This window comes from Capronia epimyces (assembly GCF_000585565.1).
Source record: "Capronia epimyces CBS 606.96 chromosome Unknown aczIQ-supercont1.11, whole genome shotgun sequence".
NCBI lineage: Eukaryota > Fungi > Ascomycota > Eurotiomycetes > Chaetothyriales > Herpotrichiellaceae > Capronia > Capronia epimyces.
In genome coordinates, this window is record NW_006912914.1 from 398,927 (window position 1) to 421,190 (window position 22,264).

Here is a 22,264-nt window from a genome sequence, read left to right on the forward strand (position 1 = left end):
ATAGCAATTTCCCATCTCCTTCCAGCAGAGTGAATACTTGTCAGGATCACCCTTGATGACCATGACCATAACCATAACCATCTGATATGTCAGGTAGTACCTAGGTACGTTTGCGTGTGGCGTGGCAGGTGTGGCGTGGCGTGAGGCGTCGCCACCACCTCGATACGAGTACAAGTAGACCGAGACACCAACTAGGTGCCAACTGACTATAGTAATTAATTAATTAGTACTCCGTCTCCGTCTCTAGTAGTAGGTGGTATCTAATATCCAGTATCTAATAAGTATCTAGGTGGTATCACTATCCCTAGGTACTTGACACTTGACTGAGAGAGACTGGGGACTGGCACTGGCACCACACTGGGACTGTAATTGGGACTGACGCTGACGCTGACGCTGACGTAACGCGAGGCTGAGTCGCCACCAGACGCCGACGCGCCAGTGTATCCGTAGGTGCCACTCTATTATTCTCCGTATACTCCGTACTCCGTAGGTAGGTTCGTTCCTATTCCATGTTCCAAAAGTATGCCGTCTGCCGTGTCCCATATTCCATCTTTTATTTCATGTTTCATATTCACATTCCATATTTAGATTCAGATTTACTTTTACCCCATCACATCCCATTCAATCACGCAGACATCATACCCGATACATATACATCCCATTGATTGCTGCGTTCCGATCCGATCCGATCCGATCCGATCCTTTGTGCTGCGCTGCGCTGCGTTGCTTCGCGTTGCGTCACGTCGTGATAACAGACACAAGAAATAAGATCAAGACAACCTGGCCTTGTTGACTTTGAAACCGAACCGAACTGAACTAGCGCCGCCGAGATCAGATCTCTCTCAAGGTTGGTCTCTTCGGGTTACTACACCCTCCGGCTACAATGACCAAGACTGGGCTCTTTTTCTCGGCGGGACCCCTCAAGCCATGTCTTCGGAGCAAGCCTCGCTGCTATCGGATCGAAGCCAGCAATCTACCATAGATGCGACTCATTTCATGCTTTGGATCGAGTCCGGGGGCCCCTCGGGTGGCATTCCACTTTTGGTCTTTGTGATACCATCGCACTTGAGTGGTGGGAGGGCATTCGAGCAGAGTCAGGCCCAACTTGAGGTCGACAAAGTCCTGTCAAGTCTCGGCCGATGCGGTACAGGTATCGTCTGCTCCTCCAAATGACGCTTTGCGTTTGAGAATAAACGTGCTGAGCTGGTAAACCCCAAGCTTTAATCGTCATCAAACACTGACCAAGATTGTGAGACAGCTCAAAGGCCTGGTTGCTTAATTCTCTGGTAAGATCGAGGCGTCGAACATCAACTGCGCCAATGTATGATCAACCCTCGTCATGGTTCACCGTTCTACGGATATGGGTGGATCATGACTCATGGATTCTGATCTGTCCCACAACCTCAGGAAAGTCTTCGAGAAAGCTGCGAGCGACACTCCAGTTGTTGTAGTCGGACACATGTTCGATAAAGTCGGCCGTCAAGACCGTGGATCCGGTGGCCGGATCTCGTTCAATGGCCGCGTCCAGCCCATACTGCCAATTCACACTCCACCCCGCCCGCACCAGTGGGGTGAGCCAATCGCGCAGGCGGTGAATGACAGCATCTCGTACCGGAGGACTAACAGGCGATAGGTCAGTGGTGGGAGAGGAGGTGACATGTGTGGGACAACATACAGTGGGATGGTTTCAATGGCTCCAATGTGCGGAATCATACACTGCGAGGGCGTCGGCTTCATCATGTCCGGAATTCTCTGATACAGCTCGGGAGTTGGTACTAGAAGCCACTAGGGAGCATGTTAGCACATTTTGTAGTGCTCGACCAAAACCTGGGCGGCTCCAACTCACCCGCATCATGGACGCAAGCATAAAGACAGAGGCGAGCCGGACAAAGACATCATGGTCATAGCTCCGGCAAACCTCGCATGCCCACGAAGCACAATCAAATTTGTCGCTGGCTGAACGTGGCCGGAAGAATAGATCCACCACCACCTGAGCAGTGGGACCCATGATGTCTGAGGGGGGAACGCCTGCTTCGAGCATCTGTTGGGCGGCTTGCAGATAATGCGAATATGTCCGGCTCATGTAAGAGTCGTCGTTGACGGTCAGAGGCAGCACGAGATGTGGGGGGATGCGAAGCCTTGTTGCTTGATGTTCCTGTGCCACGCACAAGTCTCGAATATTCGTCGCACAGGTCGAGGCGGTTGGACTTTGAATCGGCTCCAGGTAAGGCACGGTGGGTGAAATGGCACGGTCCGGAACCATGAGCATGTCGGTACTGATGACTGGTTGAGGGGAAGATTGAAGCTTCGCGGACCCAAGCGAGGACGATGAAGTGTATGAAGAGGTATGGCTCATCGGGTTTGTCTCTACTGCCCGCCGTGAGAGTGAGCCGACCTGGAGTGGCGAGAAGTGTCAGTAATGTGACGGATGAGAGCGGGTCGATCAAGGACTAACACAACCAAATCATCCGCACTTACGTGTACCTGTTGCTGGCTTCGGTTGCTTTCCGAACGCGCTTGCAAGGCTGGGTGCCATTGAGAACGTTCAACCATGCTGGGATAGGGGCTTTGTTGCACCACCCCATCTGAGGAACTCATGCCACTTGACACCGAACCGGAACCGGGGTTGGAAGAAATTTTGTCATCGAATCGTGAGGCCAAGAATTGGCGTAGAAGCTCTTCACCGTCGGCCGGGGTGCAGGTTTTCAGGGCCGCCACGAGTCGCGACATATCAAATAAGCCTACCCTGTTCTTGAGCCTTCCGCGACGTGAGTCCGATCCCACAGACCCAAGCCTGAATGCCTCTCTTTTCTGGGTCTCGAGCTCTTCATGTGTGGGATTGCCGTTGACCGAGTCGGCCAAGGCCTTCAGCTGAGCAGCGGATCCATCCAGGAGTGGCTCTTCCATTTCATCGGCGCCCGATGTGAATACTTGGTCCAAATCTTGATCCTCAATGCTGTTCCATTGGGAATGGATGGCGGTGGCAATGTCATCACTGCTGGCACCGGAACGAATGTATTCGAAGAGGGCATCTAGGCGGGCGGAAGGGCCGCCGCGGATGGCGCCAAGGAGGACGTTCAGAGTGTCTTGAAAGATCCTGGACTCGTCCAGGGTTCGCTGGAGGGCGGCGCGACGTCTCATGTCCAGCGACAAATCGATGATACATTCGGTGCCGAGCGATACGCACAGTTGACACGGTGCCGGGCCGCCAGTGCACTTGGTCTTCCTCTTTTTACACGCCTCGCAAGCGGCCGAGATTCTCGCACTGGCTTGTCGCTTCTTCGGAATGGATGGTTTGGAGGGCTGGCCGTCCTTGGCCGGCTTCAGCGGTCGGGTTCTGGGTGGCGAAGACATGTTCGACGTGGCCGATGGGATTGTGTCGTGTCAACGGAGACGATGGTCCATGGCGAAGACAGGTCAACAAGTTGCCCTTCGTCGCAGTTGCAGTCGGGGCCAAATGGGATATCTCAGGTTCAAAGACAATCGAGCAGAGACCAGTCTGGTGATGGAAGAAACGAGGGAACTGGGAGAGAGCGCCATTATTTGTAGCGGCCCTAGGCTGCAAACTGGCAACACACAGTCAAGGTGCTTGGGTGCTTGCTCAGATCTCAACATCCCTAGGGAACCCTAAGGAACCTAAGGAAGAGCGACCCGAGGCGGAAAGGTCGATGGAGATCAGCACACCCCCCCACCTGTTGCTTTGGGGGCAGCCGGCAGCCTCTGTCAAATCATGCTGCGAAAATGGAGATCTGGACCTGTCTACTGGAAATAAATCCCGGTCCTGCGCCGCTGCTGTTTGGCCGGGGCAGACAGCGGCATTCTGTTCCCGCCCGCTGGGCCAATGGTAGCGAGGCCGCTACACATGACGCGCGGATTGATGGGAAGGTATGCCGGGGGGAGAGCGGTGCGCAATAATCCATGCGCCGGAGTAGGCACTGGGCAGTGCTCCGTGCTAGGTGCCTAGTAGGTAGGTCCGAGGGAGGTGCTAGGTGCTAGGTGCTAGGTCCTAGGCACTTACACAGCAGCATCAGCAGCAGCAGCAGTAGTAGTACGACGAAGTGACAGTAGTAGTAGGTATCAAGTGGGAGGTATGGGCACCTATAAGGCACCGCAGTGGTGCTGGTGTTGGGATTAGTAAGCTGAACTGGAAGAAAACCATCGGTCACGTGAGATGATGCTTGGCCTGAGATCGTCTTCCGGGAGAGCTTCCTACGTCACGCCTGTTATTACCCTTTTGCCTCACATTGTATGCGGACACACTGGCAGTCGCCTCTCTGCATAACTCGGACATAGAGTGCCCATTTCATCCCGCCGGTGATGAGGTGATTGTCAGGGTAGGTCAGAGGCCGGAATCACGTCAGGCCACGGCAGGCGCCGGCTTGATGCAGAATGTGTTCATATCAGCAGATCAGACGGCCAAAGGGATCGACAGGGTTCTTCGATGGAGGGTGTCATAGTAAAGTTCTCTCCCCACTACCAAAGATGGAAGGAAGCCTGAGGTCTGTCGGTGTTGGAACACTGCTAGAGGTGTTGCCTGCTGCCTCGAGCAATCACCACTTCACACCGTCCTCTCGAGCAGCCTCGTCCTCCTCCTCCACCCCCGCTCTCATATCCGAGTCCCTCGATGCAACCCTCCGCGCCCGCTCTATTTCAGCCCGGCTTGTTGCCCTGCTCGTCGATCGTTCCAACCTCCCTCTAGCATTGTCCAGATGCTCGGCGGCCTCGGCGGCGTACTTGCATTTCCGCCGGATTCTGGCCCCATACACGTAAAAGAGGACAGGAAATGGGAGGCAGAGCAGTGCAATGAACCCAGGGACGGCAGATCCCCAATGGATGCCAATATCCTGGACATCCGTCAGCAAACAGACCTTCGGACGCAATCCAATCGTCTTACCCTGTACATGTAGGTGGTGAAGAGAGGGAAGATGGCGCCAAAGAGCGAGCGCATCACCGAATTGGCCGCAAGGACAGAGGCAGCATAGATGACGTAGGCGTCGACCCTAAAATCCATGCGTCAATCTCAGTGTTGCTTGCTATCCGGGTCGGCGAGCAGGAAAAGCCGGCGACAGAAGCCATGAGACAGGCTCCGGGTTTGGAAAATTGCCACTTACAGGTAGTTTGCGCAGCAGAGAAAGACCAGCACAAACCCAAGGCCAAATGGAAATCCCGCGATGATGGGGCTTGCCCAATGGATATTCGGGCCATTGGTCGCGGCAAACCACGCCAGGCCGACGACGATTGCCAGGCCCCCCCATATGGCCGGCGGCAGTCGACATTCAGGAGGAGCAAATCCGTTGGTCTTGCGGTGCCAGCGGATATAACGTTTGTTGTCAAAAATGACGACAAACACCCCGGTTAGGAAGCCGACGAGAACTCCCATGAACCCAAGACCCCCCACGCCGGGGTTCCAGCCACGACCGGCCTGGAAGACGATAGGAAAAGCCGCGAAGCACAGGTAGAGTGTACCATAGACAACCGACATGTATAGCTGACCAAGAGATTAGTGTTGGTGGGCCGGCCAGCGTGGAACAGGACAAGGGGCCCGGTCACTTACGGTGAGACTCAACACAATAGGTTCCAGGAAAAGGAGGACCCACGGACGGATCAGAGAATGTTTGATCAGTTCCCGGATGTTGAGCGGATTACGAGCGTCCATGGCTGTCAAATAGACGCGTCCCGTCACCTGTGAGAGCAGCTTCGCTCGAGACCGCAGCAACGCCGGGGCGTAAGTCTCGGGTAAGAGAACGACGCCGATGGCAGTGAGACACCCGGCAAAGATACCGAGAAAACCCATGACCCAACGCCAGCCCGCTGCGGTGCCCAGGAAGCCGCCGATCAGGGGACCGATGGCCGGTCCCATAAACGGAGCGACGCAGAAGATCCCCACCGCGATCCCTCTCGTCTCGGTTTCGAACATATCGGCAATCTCACCCCCGGGGATGACCAGGGCACTGGAGCCAAACGTGCCGGAAAGAAAGCGGAAGATGATCAGTGACTGGATGTTTGGAGATGCCGCGCAGAGGGATAGCCAGAGAGTACAAAAGACCAAGGAGATTAGAAAGACGTATCGGCGACCAAAGGTTTCGGATAACGGGGCCCAGAGCAGCGGGCCCACGGCGTAGCCCAGCACCATGAGAGACATGCCCAGAATGACCACCTCCTCACTGCAATGGAAATGTTCTATAATACTATCCACCGCGCCCGAATATGCTGAGGAGGCAAAGGCCACACAGAGGGTCAGCGTGGCGGCGAGGAGGGTGACTCCCCATTTCATGCGCTCGGTGTAGGTCTTTGGATTCTCCGGGTCGTCGTCCAGCCAGTCGACAATGTATGGATCTTCGCTCGTTCCGCTCCCTGCATAGTCGGCGTTGACAATCGCCTCGAAATCAGTCACCACCAGCCTCCAGGGCCGTTTCTTCTTGGTGTACGATCGCCAGCGACCAGTATCGTCCTTTTCATGTGTCGGAGGGCCCTCGACTGGGGTTGGGAGGTCGTCGGAGCTGCCCATTTCAGGGGCTGTGGCCGAATGCCCGTCTCGTGCCGTCTCGTGTCGTCTCGTGTCGTCTGGTCTCGTTCCCGGTTGGCAGTCGGGCTCTTCAACAGGGTGCGCATTTGAGATGCTGAGGGAGGGGGGAAATCCCCCCGGACTATGTATATACACCCAGGTACGGATACAGTAAACAACCGACCGGGGGGTGTCCTTGGGGCTCCGCTGGCCCACGATCCGCGCATGGCCGCCGGGTATCGGAACGTTGAATGCAGTTCAGGCGGGCAAACCCAGGCCATTTGGATAGGGAATCCTGGCCAGGATCTGCCGCTTTTGCCGGAATGCACTGATGCACCGTCGCCCTCGGGATCTGATAAGCGCGACCAAGATCCACTATTAACAAATGGCCAGCCCCAGCTTGGGCACGACTGGGGAATGAAAAGGGGCCCCGGGCCTCTAGACTGACAGTAGGCGGCGCCTAGGAAGCACCTAGGAGGTGCCAGATGCAAATCACCAAGGGGCCAAGGCTTAGGAGGCCCCTTCGCCTGCCAGTCATTCCCTCGCTGTGTGCGATGACGATGGCTGCCGTCTTCATCTCCTTTTTGATAAGACATCGGGATACAGAGAACGGATACATCTACTCTGGAATCAGCCATCGGGTCGGGCTAATTTCCTGGCTACTAGAATCACTTACTCTGTCCGGTATGTTGAGCCCTCATTAGTAATTGAATTACTTGCCGTCACCAGTCAAACAGCTTCCCTTTCCCACCCAATCCAATGATGGCTGCCAGGCACACGACGGAGTACTTGCTGAATATATGCAGCACGTTATACCGAGGATCCGTCCATTAAGGTCGTATCAAGATGGATCCGAATCCGACGCCGAAGCCGAAGATCTGTATCTACGGTGCCGGGGCGATTGGATGCCACCTCGCCGGCCACCTTGCTCGCACAGGCAAAGCGGTAGTGTCGGTGGTGGCCCAGCCGCACTCGCGAACCGTTTCAGCCATCTCGCAAAACGGGATCCGAGTGATCACGCCTCGGGAGGATTTCACCGCGCGCGTGCAAGCGGTGGGCAGCAGCGACAGCGACATAGCGGCGCTCGGGATCCAGGACTATGTGATCATCACGCTGAAGATCCAACAGCAGACGGCGGCGGTGTTGAGGACGATTTCGCAGCTGGTCGGGCCCAACACCACGATCCTGCCGCCGTCGACCGGCATCCCCTACTACTTCTTCCACGGGTTCGCGGGCGCGCACGACGACGAGCGACTGCCGGAGATCGACCCGGACGGCGTGGCGTGGCAGGTCCTGCCGCCCAGCCAGGTCATCCCCGTGGTGTTCTGGTGCGGCGCCCACCGGCTCGCTCCGAACGTGACGCAGCAAGACGGCAGCAGCGCCCGCTACGCCGTGGGCGAGCTGGCCGGCCACAGCGGCGACTCGAAACGCCTGACCGCGCTGGTCGAGCTGATGCAGGCCGGCGGCCTGGACATCACCGTGACTGACAACATCCGCGGCGAGATCTGGACCAAGTTCGCCAACAGCCTGTGCGGGAATCCTATCGCCGTGCTGACCTTGGCCGACATGAGCGGCTTCGCCACCGAGCCCGCCGTCGTCGCCGTCTTCGCCGCCATGCTGCGCGAGGTTGACGCCGTCGGCGCCGCCTTGTCCGTCCACGTGCCTCAGTCCGTCGAGGACCGCCTCGCCTTCACCCTCAGCACCGGCCACCACCAGTTCTCCATGTTGCAGGACTTGGAGGCCGGCCACCCACTCGAGCTCGACTCCTTTATCCGCTCCTGGGACGCTGTCAAACGTCTGGCTGGCTCCGGCTCCGGCTCTGGCCCCAGCACCCCGACCTGTGATGTCGTGCTGCCGCTGGCCGAATTGAGGAACCGTCGCTATGAGGAACAACTGCAACAGCAACAGCAATAGCAGCAATAGCCTGCCGCTTTGCATCAGTGATATCAGTCTCACAGATATAAACATATACATATTAGACATATACACATATACATATATAAACATATTTACGATCAGCCGATAGCGCCTTGCGTGGATATCAATAATACGTAGTTGTACAACATAAAAGTCAGTACTCCGTATTGGTGGAGTAAAGCATTAACAAGAGGGTATTTGGTGGAGGTTTACATAGAAAGAGCCTGCCACCTATAGTGCTAACTGGGACTGGTTCTGTCACCCACTGGTAGGCCGCGCGAACCGGCTTAGGTAAGCCGTACTGTCTGTCACAAATGACAAAAAAGACAAAAAAGAAAAAAGAAAAAAGAAAATTAGATGGTCACTACGAGGGTCGAACTCGCGACCTTGGCGTCCCAGACACAGATGTGTTTGATATTAGCACCACCTGTTCCGAGTTAATTGACGGCGCATGGATGGAGAGCTGGATTACTTACGCTCTAACCAACTGAGCTAAGCGACCTGTTGTTTTTCACGGGTTTTTGTGTTGTGATTTCGAACACTTTTTGAGCATTATTTATCTATATAACTTGTTTCTGAATAACACCTAACCTATTTCTATACCTATATATCACCCCACCCCCCCACGCTCAAAAGTTTCGTAGACGCAGTTCAACTCGTTGAGCGGAGTTTGTAAGGGCAAGTTAAGTATCCGTACGTATCAACTTGAAGAAATCCTCACTAAGCTTCCCCTTCCCCTTCCCCATGACTGGCTGCTACCGCCGTTGGCGGTCCGAGACAGGATGTACAGTGTAGTGCTGGTACTTTCGCCCAGATCCTATGCTACCTCGATATAGACTGAAATAAATAACTGCAAATAGTAATAGTCTCGACTGGAAGTCTGGTGAAGAATCTAGCTATTACCGTAACTACCACTGTAAAGGACAAGCATCTGCAGATCCTCGACAATAGATGCAAAAGTAGTCAACAGAGGACGGGCAAATCCAACAAACCACTACATCGTTACTGACCGGCTACGGGGGCTGAGGCCACCAGACCCAGGCTCTTGCGACGCCACACGCCGGACCCGTCCCCATGGTACGCCCACCATTCTTGCAACCGGGCGACCAGGCTGTTTTCCAAAGTGCTTCTAACCCCGTCAACTTTGACGTCGTCCATGTGGAGCTCTTCCAGTGCTCCCTCCATGGTCAGGAACACCACGGTGTGAGCAATCAGCATCCAAGACGTCTCACATTCATTCCATGGATCGTTGACGTCCAGATGTCCCCCGGCCTGCTCAATCTCATCGTGCAGGACTGTGCTGTCGGGCTCAGGACACAGTTTGATGAATAACCTTTTCAGTCTCTTCATTCGACGGACACATTTCAGGATTTCGTCTATGTGGTTATAGAAGGGGAAGATGGCGATGAATTCGAAGCTGAGCAAGTTGGCAAACAACGTCTCTCCGGCAGCCGAGTGGTTGGATTGCAGGGCGGTCAGCAGTGAAGGTGTCCGTCTCAGAAAGAATTCATAGGTGGTATATGCCAGCAGACTGGAGCCTTCATTGAAGGTCATGTTCGTCCAGGGCCGGGCAACGAGGAAATTCGGAAGGTTGTCGTAGTCGATCTGGGCTCGCGCATCTTCGGCGGTTTGGTCAAACCTGAGAATCTGAGTGGCCATGTCGAAAGCCCAAGCATCGGCGCTGTCGGCGCTTATACCGGCCATTTCGGCCAGGACCTCTGGGGGAGCAAAAATACTGAAGCGAGTCACAGGTACCTCGTTGAGCAAGCGTGCCCACCATGCCGGGTGGAGATGGTTGTATATACCTGGCACATCGGCCACGATGCTGGATACGTGGTGGGTGAGGGTTTGATCCCTCAAGAAGGCGAGGAATTCCGTGAGACGGTGGGGATGCAACACCGCGTGTTTGAACAGCAGGGGCATGGTCAGCGAGCGGACAAGGTGGCAGGTCAGAGAAAGCTGCTTCAATGGGTCGCGCCAGAACGGTGTCCCGTCGGGCATGTGATCCGGGTCGTCAACCTGCCATGGCTGTTTGAGGTTCCGCCATGAGATGGGTTTGTGAAGAACCGTCTCGTCAAAGGGGCTGGGCGAGTCCAGAAACGAGATGATGCGGGAGATAAGTTCGTTGGGCAGATCGAGAAGTGACATGGAAGGCAGGGCGGTCGTCCCTTGACCGGGGACTTTGCGGACTCAAGGCGGATGAGTTGACAGTGGTTTCAGTTTAATTGAAAACTAGTCGGAATATTGCACCATCTTGATCTGCGAAGTTGTGGTTGTTGTTAATTGAGATGAGATTCATCCACGGTCTATTGCATCCATCTGTGGCGAGGTGGCAGGAATCCGCAAAAGCCGGGGGCCGGGATCAATCAAGGAGGATCCCAATAGGCCGTAGGTGACCAGCCATCCGCAGTGAGGAGATGATCGCCTTGTACGGTGAGGTGACGGACAACTGTGTCGATCCAAGAAGAAACGGGCGTTGACAAGGGGAGATCAAACACAAATGGAATCGTCCGAGCAGTGGCCAGACAATAGCGACAGCGGGAGGGCGAGAATTGGTGGCGAGACATGGACTGCCGCAGTCATCGTCGTTGTCGCAGGCGAGGCAGACTGCGGGACTGTGTCAAACTGCGGTGCGGGGTAATGAAGCCACTAGGCGAGCTAATACGGCATAGGAGGCTTAGCCAGCCTTATCGGCACGTGAAGATAAGCGCCAACCTCCATCCTCGAACCCCAAACCTCGTCTTCCCTGCGCCCCCGAACCGTGTCTCTCCTGCAAAATACAGTGTGTGGTTCACCTCGACGGCCGGATCCTGCCTCTTTGCACGCTGTAAGATAAATTGCTGCATTTTCGTCGAGTGATAGGATGGACATGTGCAAGCTGGAAGACATACAGAGTACTCCTTTCAGAGGAGGTGGTCGAGATGCCGCGGGTGACGCAAACCCCCTCTCAACCCGGGCTAACCCCAGGGACAGTATAAACCCAACGGTGTGGATGGATATATTTCCTTGTATCTGCACGCATGTAGAATATCTCATCGTTACTACTGTAACTTGCTTGTCCTTCCTTGTCTCTGTCACTGCTACCGACTGGTAGATTCACGGACGACCAGCTCACACACGACATCCTCCTCCCTGCCGTAGCATTGGAATTGACATAAATTACCCGCAACATCAATGTCGCCGCCGAGTCGACACTGCAATCCTCCCTTCCGCGCCGAACACCTTGGTTCCCTCCTCCGGACCGAAAAGCTCCTCGAGACTCGCCATGCGTGGGAAGGAGGCAAGAAACCCGCCGAGGAACTCGAAGCCGTCGAGGATGCCGACGTAAAGGACATTGTCAAGCTGCAGCTTGACCTGGGCTTCCATGCCATTACGGACGGCGAGTATCGCCGGCACATGTTCTGGGGTTCTTTCTGGCCCGGTCTCGAAGGCATGACCGAGATCGAACATCCCGACGCGGATCTCTTCCGCATGTATATTCCCGACATTGCCGCATTTACAGAAGAAGGATACAAGCCCGGCGAGACGGTGTTGTGTACCGGCAAGATCAGACATGTGGGCAGTACGTACACTGCTCAATTTGATTTCTTGAAGAGCTTGGTGCCTCAGTCCAAGTGGAAAGACTTGAAGCTCACACCGGCGGCCCCCAACTGGTACCATCTCAGATACAAAGAGGGCAAGGCGTACCCCAAGCATGTGTACAAGAATGATGATGAGTACTTCGCCGATGTGGCCAAAGCGTACCAGGCGGAGCTCAAGATCCTGTACGATCACGGGTTGAGGAATGTCCAATTCGACGATCCCAATCTGGCCTGTAAGTTGTGCTGTAATCTGCCCAGACTGACCTCCTCGGCATGTTGACTCGCATATCTCGCCAGACTTCTGCTCTGAAGCCATGATCGAAGGCTGGAACAAAGATCCTCTCAATACGTACTCGACGGACAAACTTCTCGAGAAATATACCGACCTGTACAATGCGTGCGTCGCGGAAATTCCCTCAGACATGCATGTCGGCGTGCACCTCTGTCGCGGCAACTTTGTCAATTCGCGGCACTTCTCCGAGGGCGGCTACGACCGAATCGCCACCATCTTGTTCCAGAAACTCAACATGCACACGTACTATCTCGAGTACGACACCGATCGAGCCGGCGGGTTTGAACCGCTGCAGCACTTGCCCAAGAACAAAAATGTCATTCTGGGCGTCATCACCAGCAAGTTCCCCGAGTTGGAGGACGAGGATGAGATGGTCGCCCGGGTCAAAGAGGCGGCCAAGTGGATCGCAAAGGGCACAGGAGAGATCGAGAAAGAAGCCCTGGCAAGATGTGGAGTCAGTCCGCAGTGCGGGTTCGCTAGTCATTCGAGCGGCAATGCGGTTAAGATGGAAGACATGATTGCGAAATTGAAGCTGGTGAGGAAGATCGCTGATCGTATCTGGCCAGGCGAGCCGTGAGGGTCGAACAGAAAGAAGACGCTGTGGTTGCGAAAAGGGGGAAAGGAGAGTATATAGGGAAAAGCCAGCAGCACCGGTGAAGAAGATGTTGCATATAGCTTGACATATACGAGACAGCTTCAAAAAAAGAGTATCTGGACATCCCGCTCCGGGTCAGGCTGGGTTCCCGCCATCGAGCCGATTACCGAATGGATCACTGTCCATCGGTCGTGATGACTGCTCGATCGGTCACTGACCACTGACGGTAAGGATGAGGACGAGAACGATGATTTCATCCACATGGCCCACCATCTGGCGCCCTCACAGCGGCCTCCGGCTCGCCATCGACGACATAGCCAATCTCATCCGAAAACGACTTCTGGGGAAATGGGCACTCGTCCTCCCTGCGGGGCGAGACAAACTCGCCGTTCACAAACAGCGGCTCACCCCGGGCCAGCCCGTAGTCGTCCGTACCAGACATGTAGTCAAGCAGCCAGCGGGCTAACCGGCGGTCCTGCAAGTCGGATGACCGTGTAGTGTGGGTCCAGGTGTGCGTCGCCCAGCGCGTGAGGATTGAGTCGTCGAGGCCGACGCTGTCGACGCCCTCACGAAGCAGCAGGGTCAGTATGCGGGCGGTGGAGGGGCGAGGTGTGCGAAGGGGCCCAGCGCCATCTTCGTTTGGTTGGCTGTCAAGATGTAGGGGAGTGTCAGGCTCATGGTCGGCTTCGCCGGGGGTGGTGACTTGGCTCTGGGGCTGTGGTCGTGCTTCTCGTTGACTTTCGGTTTCTCCTCCTGCGTCTGGGTCAATCGGTGCCAGGATCTGTTGTGCTGTAGAATTACGTTTCACGGCCAAGTGGAATAGCTCAATAGGCAAGGGATGTGCAAACGGCGCCACCAAGTATCGTCTTCCGCGAAGCGGCGTGCCGTCGAGATGGTTCGGCTCGTGCCTCGGATGCAGTCTCATGGTGGCGTAATGCAGTTCCAGTAGGACCAGCAATGCTTGGTCGTTCTCCTCGCGGATCGCGCTGGCCATGCCTTCGAAGAGCGCCGCAGCGGAGATCTCGAGCACACGGTCCACAAAAAGGAATCGTACACCCTGCCTCAGTAGCTGCAGCAGCTCTAGTTTGGATTCCGTCCATGGGCCCCCGCGCACGATGTGATCGGGCAGTACCCGTGCCGCGAGGATGCTGGTGCTAGAGCCCCTCCTTACAGTTTTGTAAAAGTCGTTGGTCCTATTAAGCCAGGAGTACCACTGCAAGATTCGTGGCAAGGTGTCCTCGTCGCCCGTCGGGCCGAGAATAGGCAGTTGCAGCTGCGGTCCCTGATCGTCAGGGCGTTGGGCCAACCCTAGATGGACGGGGGAAGGCAGCTTCAGTGTCACCAGGGGCTGCATGGCGAAAAAGTGCATTCGCATGCCCAGGTCATCGTCGAGCGCTGGCAGCACGGCTACCCGTTGGAGCAGTACCCTCACCGCCGGTGTCACCAACTCCGGTGGCACCAATGGCGACAGCTCCAGCTCCCGGGACCCGATCCCGAGTGCCTTCTCTGCCTGGTGTTCGTGGTGCCATGCCTGAGTCATCTGAAGTCTGCTTAGTGTTGGCATGCACGATTTCAACAAACTCGGCGTGAGCCATCTGCAGCCGAGAATCCCTCGCTGTAATCGGATCTGCTCGTCGCGACTGAGGCGTCTATACTCCGCCGGTCGAAAATGGTGGGTTTCAATGGGGAGCTGGTCATCCAGATTGTCAAAGTACGCGAACAGGACGAGTGCTTTGTAGATCGAGGGCTTGGACAGCACCCGGGCCAGATGCGTCGATGCACGTGGCATGTTCACTTCGAACGAGGAGAAGAAAATATGCTGGATCAGTTCGACGGGGAGGGATTCGAGGCGCGAGAGCCGCTGAGAGTTTGACGGCTTGGAAGCTGCCATTGCTGCTGAAGCTTGCGCGTGTAACAGTTTCGAGTGGTCTGTTCTGGCTTTCCGGGATGGTTTCAATTCCAAGGCCCGTTTCATCGGCCGGCCTCGCCGGCGAGAAGGGCCATCCGCTGGTGTAGTGGACTTTGGCCGCCGTGGCCGCGGCGGACCCGAGGGCATCAACATAGGTCCAATTTTCCTGTGGTGGATGATCAGGATGCGGTGTGGTGATGAAGGCCTACACGGGGTACACCCTCAACCCGTCTTCAGCACAATCTCGCGGCAAAGCCTGCACGACACTTGTCGACGGCACTTCTCACATAGCAGAAAAGATGAAGCAATGACCCGGTCTGGTTACGCTGAACCAGAGGCGAGCAGACTGCGCAAGTGCAAGTGGCCGAGATTGACGGTGCAGAGTGGCGGTGACCAATCACATTACATGGATATAGGGGGGGGGGGGAGCCATTACGAGCATCCCATGTTCTACCGTCCGTCTTTCGCTACATCTTTCACTACCTCCTTCGGCTCCCACACACATGCAAGTGGGCTTTGGAGCATACTGGCGGTCTATCATGGGATCATCTGCGGGAAACGACTTCATAACTGGTTCATAACTAACGACATGTATTCTTTCTTGTTCCTGGAGATTCGTGCTCAATAAAGCTTCATTATGTCCGTCAGCCTCGATGGACCGGCCATGGAGACGAAGACTTTTCTGTGCTGCTACACCCATACAAATGGGGTACCAGCCTGCAGTTGCCGTCTGGGTCGATTGCAAAAGGGACTTCCGCCTCAATCGTAACTCTTCCGTCGATCATGACTACTCCTCCGCCTGTCCCGGCTGTGACTCCTGGACTGACTGGACCGGCTCGACCGACCACGGCCGAACTTCTGTTCCCACCTCTCCTGGTCGCGTTCTCTCTTCTCCTCGCGCCATTTCCGGTGTTTGCCGTAATCCTTACCACCAACCCACCCAAAAAGGGCGCCACCAATCGTACCCAGCCCGGGAAACAGGAGGTCCCCCAGCAGTCCGCCGCCTGTCGCCCCAATAAACCCATCCGCGTTTGTGGATCTGGTATTTTCAGAGACGCGGCGTGGGCGACTCTTGTGTTTTCTTCTTTGCGGTTCTGGATCTGAAGTATATCCATTTCCGAAACCTAACTCACTGCTGGAAGGGCCTGGACCGGGCCGGTAAGGTGGGTATACGTTGGACTGCTGTTGGTAGGGGTAGTTTTGAGGAATAATTGGGCCGTGTTGGGGAGGAGCAAGCTGTTGTGCCTGATAGTTGGTTTGACTCATTTGGTAAGGATCAGGCCTCGATTGATTCGGCGGGGGCGGTGGATATTGGCCTAATGGAGAGGCGGCGGGCGGAAAGTGTACACTGGGTTTGTGTTCGTTAGGAGGCGGCTGATAAGGAGGAGGCAGAGGGCCATATTGAACATGTTGGGGTGGTAGTTGTGGGCTTGGTTGGCCTGGTTGGCTGGGTTGGCCGGGTTGCGGAGGATGATATGAATAGCCTGGCTGCGAATGTGCCCGCTGAGGCTGAGGCTGCGGCGATAGATATTGACTGTTTGATTGCCCAAAAGAGGGTCGAGCCCCAGAGCCGAAATACTCTGCGGCTGCCATGATACTTGCAATCTAAACGGACTCTTGTAGCGGGTGTAAAAGTCGAGACTTCTGAAGCATGACCTGTCAAGGACTGAGAAACCGACGCCCTTATAAAAGAGATCGAAACTCACGGGCCAGGGAATAGGCTCCGCCATCTTTCGGGCAACATGCTGGTTTAGTATGACACAGAAAGCCTAGCAAGGCGAACTCGTGGCAGGCCGAGAGGCCTTTGAAGGGGGTTTGAGCGAGTCACAAGCCCCAGTCAAGCGCGTGACCTGGGAATCATCTGGGGATGCTGCTCCGCCCGCTCTTGGATCTCGTAGATGATGGACACCATGGAAGTGTAGTCGCATGGCCTGATTCGTGGGAAAGTCATAGACTTGACAGTGGCGCAGACAGGGGTCCCTTAGTCGCAGGAGACTTTTGCGTGCAAAGGTTCCACGGGTTCATGTTGGCTGCGCCCTGACTCAGCGTCGATCTGCCCGGCCTTGGGACGCCTAAGCCCTACGCCGGTCGCAAGTTTGGTCGTCTAGAGAAAATGTCGGACAGCTCATTGCTCCAGGCAGCCGTCGTCGCATACGCAGCACCGACATGCGCAGCCTCCGCACTAGTAATGGTGGTAAGTGGCAGATTGTCGACGTCATGCCAAGGCTGAGGCTGAACAAGCAGCCATGCCGTACTACAGTGGTCGTGCAGTGGTACAGAAAAACTTAGCTCCTCGGTACCTATATCTTAGGTACTATTAGGTAGGTATGATAGGTACTCACTCTATTACAAGTTCCCTCGGTTGTGTGGCGGTAGTTGCGGATCAAATACTTGGGAAAGCCAGAGGATAATGTCTAGGAAGAATCTGCGAAGTTGAGAAAAGCTGGCGAACTTTCTCCAGTTGTGAGTTTAGGTGGTTTGGAAACTGAGGAAGCGGGAAGAGGCGCGCCGGGTTTGTTGTACTGGGGAGACTGCAGGTAACCTGCGAGGCAGGAGATGGCAGGCAAACAAAGAAACGTGTCCGGTAGGTGCCATTCGTTTTTCAAGAAAGCTGGAGGCTTCCTCCGTTTGACCACTTTGTGTTATAGGTAGCGCCATGGTCGTGCAGCACTGGTGATGGGAAAGACTTCAAGAGTATTAGAGTATATTTCTACTATCCTCCAGAGGGACCAACACCCCTGAGAAAGTTGTCCTATCAAGCCTTGATCTTAGTGAGACGACACACGACTTGGGTTAATTTGGCCCAGTACTCTGTAGGATGCCGTAACAAGAGTGAGAGCTTGGCTCGGCGTGTTGACATGATAGCAATTCAGAACTTCGAGAGAAGACAATTGTACCGTTCAGGAGAAGCATATGAATTCATGACCGACCGGTCATTGCCCTTCGATGCGCCACTGTCCAATATTTGTGCGCCCGAAGCTGGCTAGTATGTGCAACACATGGGTAATAAAAGTACACCGCTTCTTGAGAATGCTGCCAGTTATAACAAGAATCGAAGCCCAGCATCAGTTGGCAATCTCGCCTGGATCAACCAAGATAGGGGTCCACGGCCTCGCTCCCGGCTCTTCCATTTCACTCGGCAGTCGAAACTCGGTTGGACTGTAGAGATACCACCCTTTCATGGCGGCCACAGCTGCTCGTATCCGGGCCTCATCCAGACTGGCACCTGCACCCTCCCCGAGCAGATCGCTACCGGAATATATGCCAACCACAAAGACTGGCGTTCTACTCTTTCGCCCGGTCTCACTCAGAATTTTGGCCACAGGGGCCTGGAATCCTTCTCTTGCGCACAGTCGGCTCAAATCTCTGGTCGGATTCTTGATGTGAAAAAGACTGGCCATATCCACCTGTCTTGAGGTAATGTGGTCGTTGTAAAATTGTTTCGCAGCGGCTCGCCCAGCGTGGAGGTATACTGCTCCAAATACTGCTCGCACAAAATCCGTGCTCGCCCGTTGTAGGGTCGCGCCTTTCTCTTGAGAGGTCTCTGCACCCTGGACGCGTCGCTTGATCTCGCCAAACTGGTCGTCGTACACAGATCTCGAGCTCATGGTCCGCCGGAATTTCGGATTTTCTTCTTGTCGAGTGCTGATAAGTTGTGGATGTGGGAGTTCGGGTTTTGGTTCCGGAGGGAGTCTTTTGAATTGGAGGAGGCCTGGGTCGACTTCACCGCCTGGCTCTGCTGCAGCCTCCACTCCCCACTCTCGGGCAATCGCGGCCAGTGTTGCAGGCCCATGGTAAGCATACATCGCCGCAAACACCACGGCGAGCGGTAGACGTGGGTATTGACTGAGGAGGTATTCTGACGTGTAATAACCTAACAGATCATTTCCGAGCACGGCGAATGGCTTGTTGTTGAATCGTATCGAAGGGTCTGCGGAGGCATCGACGAGCGTCCTCGCTAAGGTTTCTAACGGGAGACGTGAAGGCAGGGAGAGCCGAGCATGGAGGGCGGCCAGCTTGGCCGATGTCTTCGCCGCTGTGACCGGAGGCGAGGGCAACCGCTGAAGTATTTCTTCCGGGAGAAATGGAGCATCCGCTAACTCCTCGACCGATTCATCAAAGGATTCAGAAGGTGCAGCGGCTGTAGCCAGACATCGTCGAAAAGTGTAAAGCTGGGATTGAATATGGTCAGGTCTGGTCCGTGGTGAAAGTACGCTGCCACTCCATTTTAGGAGTCTCAATCTCTTCATTAGAGCCACAGCAGCTCCAGCTGCCACCCCGCTGATCTGGATGATTCTTCAATATGCCCCGATGGATATGTGTGCGTATAGAACCATCCGAAAATGATGTTTGGGTCGTTCAATGGTCGGGCAGCTTTTTCTCCTGCGACACGAGACTACGCGAAAGAAATTCGATGGGAAGCTGCGGCGATTGGACTTGGCATCATGGAAGTCACGTTCGTTACGTTCGAGCAAAAGGCATTCAGACGCTGCGGGCTTGATTCAGAGCTCCGCCGTATCACCGTTGCCGATCGAAATTGAAACTCCCTACCACGGCAATATTTGGTTTCGTATTTGGTCTCCGTTCATCTTCTCATACCTGGCATTCTAGCACAGTCGTGACGATAGGCACGTAATAGTAGGTAGTGTACGGAGTACGGAGTGTGCCTACCAGGAACCTACGGGAAAGCTGTACGCATATGCTGTACCAGGAAGGTCTGCCGAGCCTGTAGCTCTCATGCCGCACCCCAATCATCAATGACTTCTCAAACTGCACTTCAGTCAACCGTTGAAGCTCGCACGCACTCACCTCCCACGCCGTTGTGACACAACCCTATTCCCACCGTATACCCCTGCGAATACTCTCTTCGAACTCGACCGCAAATATGGGTGGAGGCGGCAAGATTCCATACCCTAAACACATCTGGTCGCCTGCCGGTGGTTGGTACGGACAACCGCAGAACTGGAAAGCCAACACCGCGGTATTTGGCCTGGTCATCGCCGCTATCACCGGTCTGGCGTGGAAGGTTTCGGCCGAGCGGGAACACAGATACAGATTTCCTGAGCGCGACGCTTTCTTTCCGAGTCGGTAGTAAGTGCACCTAGCAAATCTCATGAAGGGGTTTCGGCGCTGGAGCGGTCCAGCGGAAGCTCTAGAGAGTCGAGAGAGGAGTTCCCTGGCTAGTATAGACAGGGATCGATTGAGCGAGTATGGTGATCCAGGTGCTAACGAAGTTTCCAGTTGGACCAAACAGGTGATCGAGCACGATAAAGCGCAGAAAGGCCAATAAACACCGAAACCACTCCCTGCTCCAGCGAACGTCCAGTATCGCTTCATCTCAGACAGGCGTCGTGCCATCGCGCGTTATACAAAATAGTTGACGACTTGCAGTCTTCACCCACGGAAGAGAGTTGGAGAAGGTGAAGTCCGAGAGGAGTATTCGCCTCAAAATGAGATCAAAAGAAGCATGCTATCACGGAGCATATTTGATAGAAGGAATACCCTACGGGACGATTAGGATGGCGCAATCTGTACAGACTACGGTGTAAGACAGGCAACCTTTAACCGGGCTCTTGCACAATCATATGGCGATCCCGCCGGTTCGAACATTTATTTCGTCGCCTTGTTCTGGTGAACAATTGCGATACGTCGGTTCTGCTGGGGATTGGGATTTTATGTCACGTATCTGACAGAAGCTGTCTCGAGAGCTGTCCGACTACATGTGCCTTTTCTCGCCCCCAATACGCTAGGAAACGGTGTGAATATGGGTCGCCATTCCAGGAATCAGGATCTGAATCCGACAGCGTAGGCATTCCTGTCTGTTCGATCGCATAGCTTGCCGCGACCGTAGCATGTAACAGGGCAAACAGCAGCTTCTGAGGCTGAAATATCGACTGAGGAACACTTAACAACTCCGGGATACCTTCCCCTGGAGACGCTGTACCAGTCAGTGCAATTGCCAACGCGCCTAAGAATGTATTTCCGCCGCCGGTGGGGTCGAGCACTCGCTCGGATCTCTGGTGGTACGCGTGAAGATGCAGATGAGACGGTCCCAAGTAGGTTGTGCAGCCATGGGCCCCTTCTCTAATCACCAGAGCGGTCTTCAGCGGCCGAGCTTGGCCCTGGGCGTCCCTCGAGCGGAGAAGATATTCCACTGCGGCCTCGCGATCTGCGTGTTCTGGCGTTGATGTGAAGAATGCCGCAAACTCGTCCGCGTTCGGACTGACCACGTCAACGTGCGCAGTGGCTTCGCGAAGTCGCTCGAGTTCCTCCGGCGTGCACAGGTCCGGTACAGGCTCCCACACAAAAACCGGGCGCGGCTCGTCCATCGCAAGCTGCCGCCGCCGCGCCATGATCCCCTGGACAAGCGAGATGCAGCGCGCAGCTGAGCACACCATGTGGAACGCTCGCGCGAGAACTTGCTCGTCTGACAATGAGTTCTCCTCGAGCCGTAGCTTGGGCGTCAGGTATTTGAAAGCTGGGAGGCATGATGAGCCCTGAAATGCAGGATTGAATCGCTGAAACAGTGTGGGAAGGAATAGAGCTCACCTCGATACTCGTTAGGTCCGTACCCGTTCCATGCTCGCGTGGTCAACCGGTTCAGATCGCGTCGAAAAATACAACTCGTCTGCCATGAATCGATCACGTCTTTGAGCTCGGAGGGGAAGTCGGAACCCATGTCGACGATCCAGGAGACATATTTGGCCTGGTGCCCGCCCGCTGCCAGGCGTGCCCCGAGAGCGGCGTATGTGCCGGCACCGCCTATGATGCTTTGTTCGCGCGCTTTGCCGTTGATGTATTCGATCTCGTCTGCCGTGATGCGTCAATTTCTGTCTAGTCTAGCCCAGTACAGAGAGCAGGAAGGGAACAGGGAACCCTGACCAATAATAAACATGCCCAGAGTACAGAACGCCAATCTCTGTTCGATGGCTGCTGCCGTTGTCGTTGTCGTCATCATCGTCATATGCCGAGGTGCTCTCTTGCACTAATATCGAAAGGCGTATTCGGTTTTATGGCGATGAGGAATGACAATGCGATGGTGGAAAATCGGCTCAGCCTTGCCAGATTCCGGAGCCGGAGCCTGACATGTGACCCTCGGAAAACTTGCCATCTGAGATATATATTCTCGAGCTTCAGTGAGATGGGCTTCATTTCATTGTTCGTCCTCGCTTGATCTTTGCATCTGTCAGACGGCAGTATCCGTCTCTCTAAGAGTCACGTCACAATGGCACCCACTCACCTAGGTGGAAGGACTTGACCAAAAGCCTTCTAGGGTGTGTGAGCGTAGGAGACCATCTACGTTCCACGAACCATGGCGTAGATACATGTTTACGGTGTCTGATGTTTACCCAGTTATTTACGTAGGGAATTCGAAGGCGTCACGGTAAACTCCTATCAATCACCATGATCAGACCCTCGAACTTCTTGACGGGAGAAACCTGTTTGATAGTATTGATCGTGTGCA

At 55.0% G+C, this 22,264-nt stretch overlaps 10 protein-coding genes across 10 annotated transcripts; 3 read left to right on the top strand and 7 right to left on the bottom strand.

Annotated features, from left to right (window-relative positions):
- Window positions 1–1,369: 1,369 nt before the first annotated feature.
- Window positions 1,370–3,354, bottom strand: A1O3_10189 (uncharacterized protein; the record flags this gene model as incomplete). Its single annotated transcript, XM_007740280.1, has 4 exons — window positions 1,370–1,619; window positions 1,676–1,785; window positions 1,847–2,395; window positions 2,479–3,354. 4 exons carry the CDS (start codon window positions 3,352–3,354, stop codon window positions 1,370–1,372), a joined length of 1,785 nt encoding a protein of 594 aa, XP_007738470.1.
- A 1,196-nt stretch (window positions 3,355–4,550) lies between these two features.
- Window positions 4,551–6,508, bottom strand: A1O3_10190 (uncharacterized protein; the record flags this gene model as incomplete). The annotated part of the gene is made up of 4 exons (XM_007740281.1): window positions 4,551–4,844; window positions 4,895–5,000; window positions 5,112–5,488; window positions 5,555–6,508. 4 exons carry the CDS (start codon window positions 6,506–6,508, stop codon window positions 4,551–4,553), a joined length of 1,731 nt encoding a protein of 576 aa, XP_007738471.1.
- Window positions 6,509–7,351: 843 nt separating this feature from the next.
- On the top strand, window positions 7,352–8,419 carry A1O3_10191 (uncharacterized protein; the record flags this gene model as incomplete). Its single annotated transcript, XM_007740282.1, has 1 exon — window positions 7,352–8,419. One exon carries the CDS (start codon window positions 7,352–7,354, stop codon window positions 8,417–8,419), a length of 1,068 nt encoding a protein of 355 aa, XP_007738472.1.
- Window positions 8,420–9,424: 1,005 nt separating this feature from the next.
- A1O3_10193 (uncharacterized protein) lies at window positions 9,425–10,570 on the bottom strand (the record flags this gene model as incomplete). The annotated part of the gene is made up of 1 exon (XM_007740283.1): window positions 9,425–10,570. The coding sequence occupies one exon, from the start codon at window positions 10,568–10,570 to the stop codon at window positions 9,425–9,427; it is 1,146 nt and encodes a 381-aa protein (XP_007738473.1).
- Window positions 10,571–11,596: 1,026 nt separating this feature from the next.
- A1O3_10194 (uncharacterized protein) lies at window positions 11,597–12,872 on the top strand (the record flags this gene model as incomplete). Its single annotated transcript, XM_007740284.1, has 2 exons — window positions 11,597–12,236; window positions 12,301–12,872. The coding sequence occupies 2 exons, from the start codon at window positions 11,597–11,599 to the stop codon at window positions 12,870–12,872; spliced, it is 1,212 nt and encodes a 403-aa protein (XP_007738474.1).
- Window positions 12,873–13,143: 271 nt separating this feature from the next.
- Window positions 13,144–14,781, bottom strand: A1O3_10195 (uncharacterized protein; the record flags this gene model as incomplete). Its single annotated transcript, XM_007740285.1, has 1 exon — window positions 13,144–14,781. The coding sequence occupies one exon, from the start codon at window positions 14,779–14,781 to the stop codon at window positions 13,144–13,146; it is 1,638 nt and encodes a 545-aa protein (XP_007738475.1).
- An 810-nt stretch (window positions 14,782–15,591) lies between these two features.
- A1O3_10196 (uncharacterized protein) lies at window positions 15,592–16,392 on the bottom strand (the record flags this gene model as incomplete). The annotated part of the gene is made up of 1 exon (XM_007740286.1): window positions 15,592–16,392. A coding segment is annotated over one exon (801 nt), but the record flags the coding sequence as incomplete, so codon positions are not given.
- A 1,472-nt stretch (window positions 16,393–17,864) lies between these two features.
- A1O3_10197 (uncharacterized protein) lies at window positions 17,865–19,049 on the bottom strand (the record flags this gene model as incomplete). The annotated part of the gene is made up of 1 exon (XM_007740287.1): window positions 17,865–19,049. The coding sequence occupies one exon, from the start codon at window positions 19,047–19,049 to the stop codon at window positions 17,865–17,867; it is 1,185 nt and encodes a 394-aa protein (XP_007738477.1).
- Window positions 19,050–19,684: 635 nt separating this feature from the next.
- On the top strand, window positions 19,685–20,089 carry A1O3_10198 (uncharacterized protein; the record flags this gene model as incomplete). Its single annotated transcript, XM_007740288.1, has 2 exons — window positions 19,685–19,890; window positions 20,041–20,089. The coding sequence occupies 2 exons, from the start codon at window positions 19,685–19,687 to the stop codon at window positions 20,087–20,089; spliced, it is 255 nt and encodes an 84-aa protein (XP_007738478.1).
- Window positions 20,090–20,477: 388 nt separating this feature from the next.
- Window positions 20,478–21,754, bottom strand: A1O3_10199 (uncharacterized protein; the record flags this gene model as incomplete). Its single annotated transcript, XM_007740289.1, has 3 exons — window positions 20,478–21,277; window positions 21,349–21,609; window positions 21,682–21,754. 3 exons carry the CDS (start codon window positions 21,752–21,754, stop codon window positions 20,478–20,480), a joined length of 1,134 nt encoding a protein of 377 aa, XP_007738479.1.
- Between the last annotated feature and the right edge of the window lie 510 nt (window positions 21,755–22,264).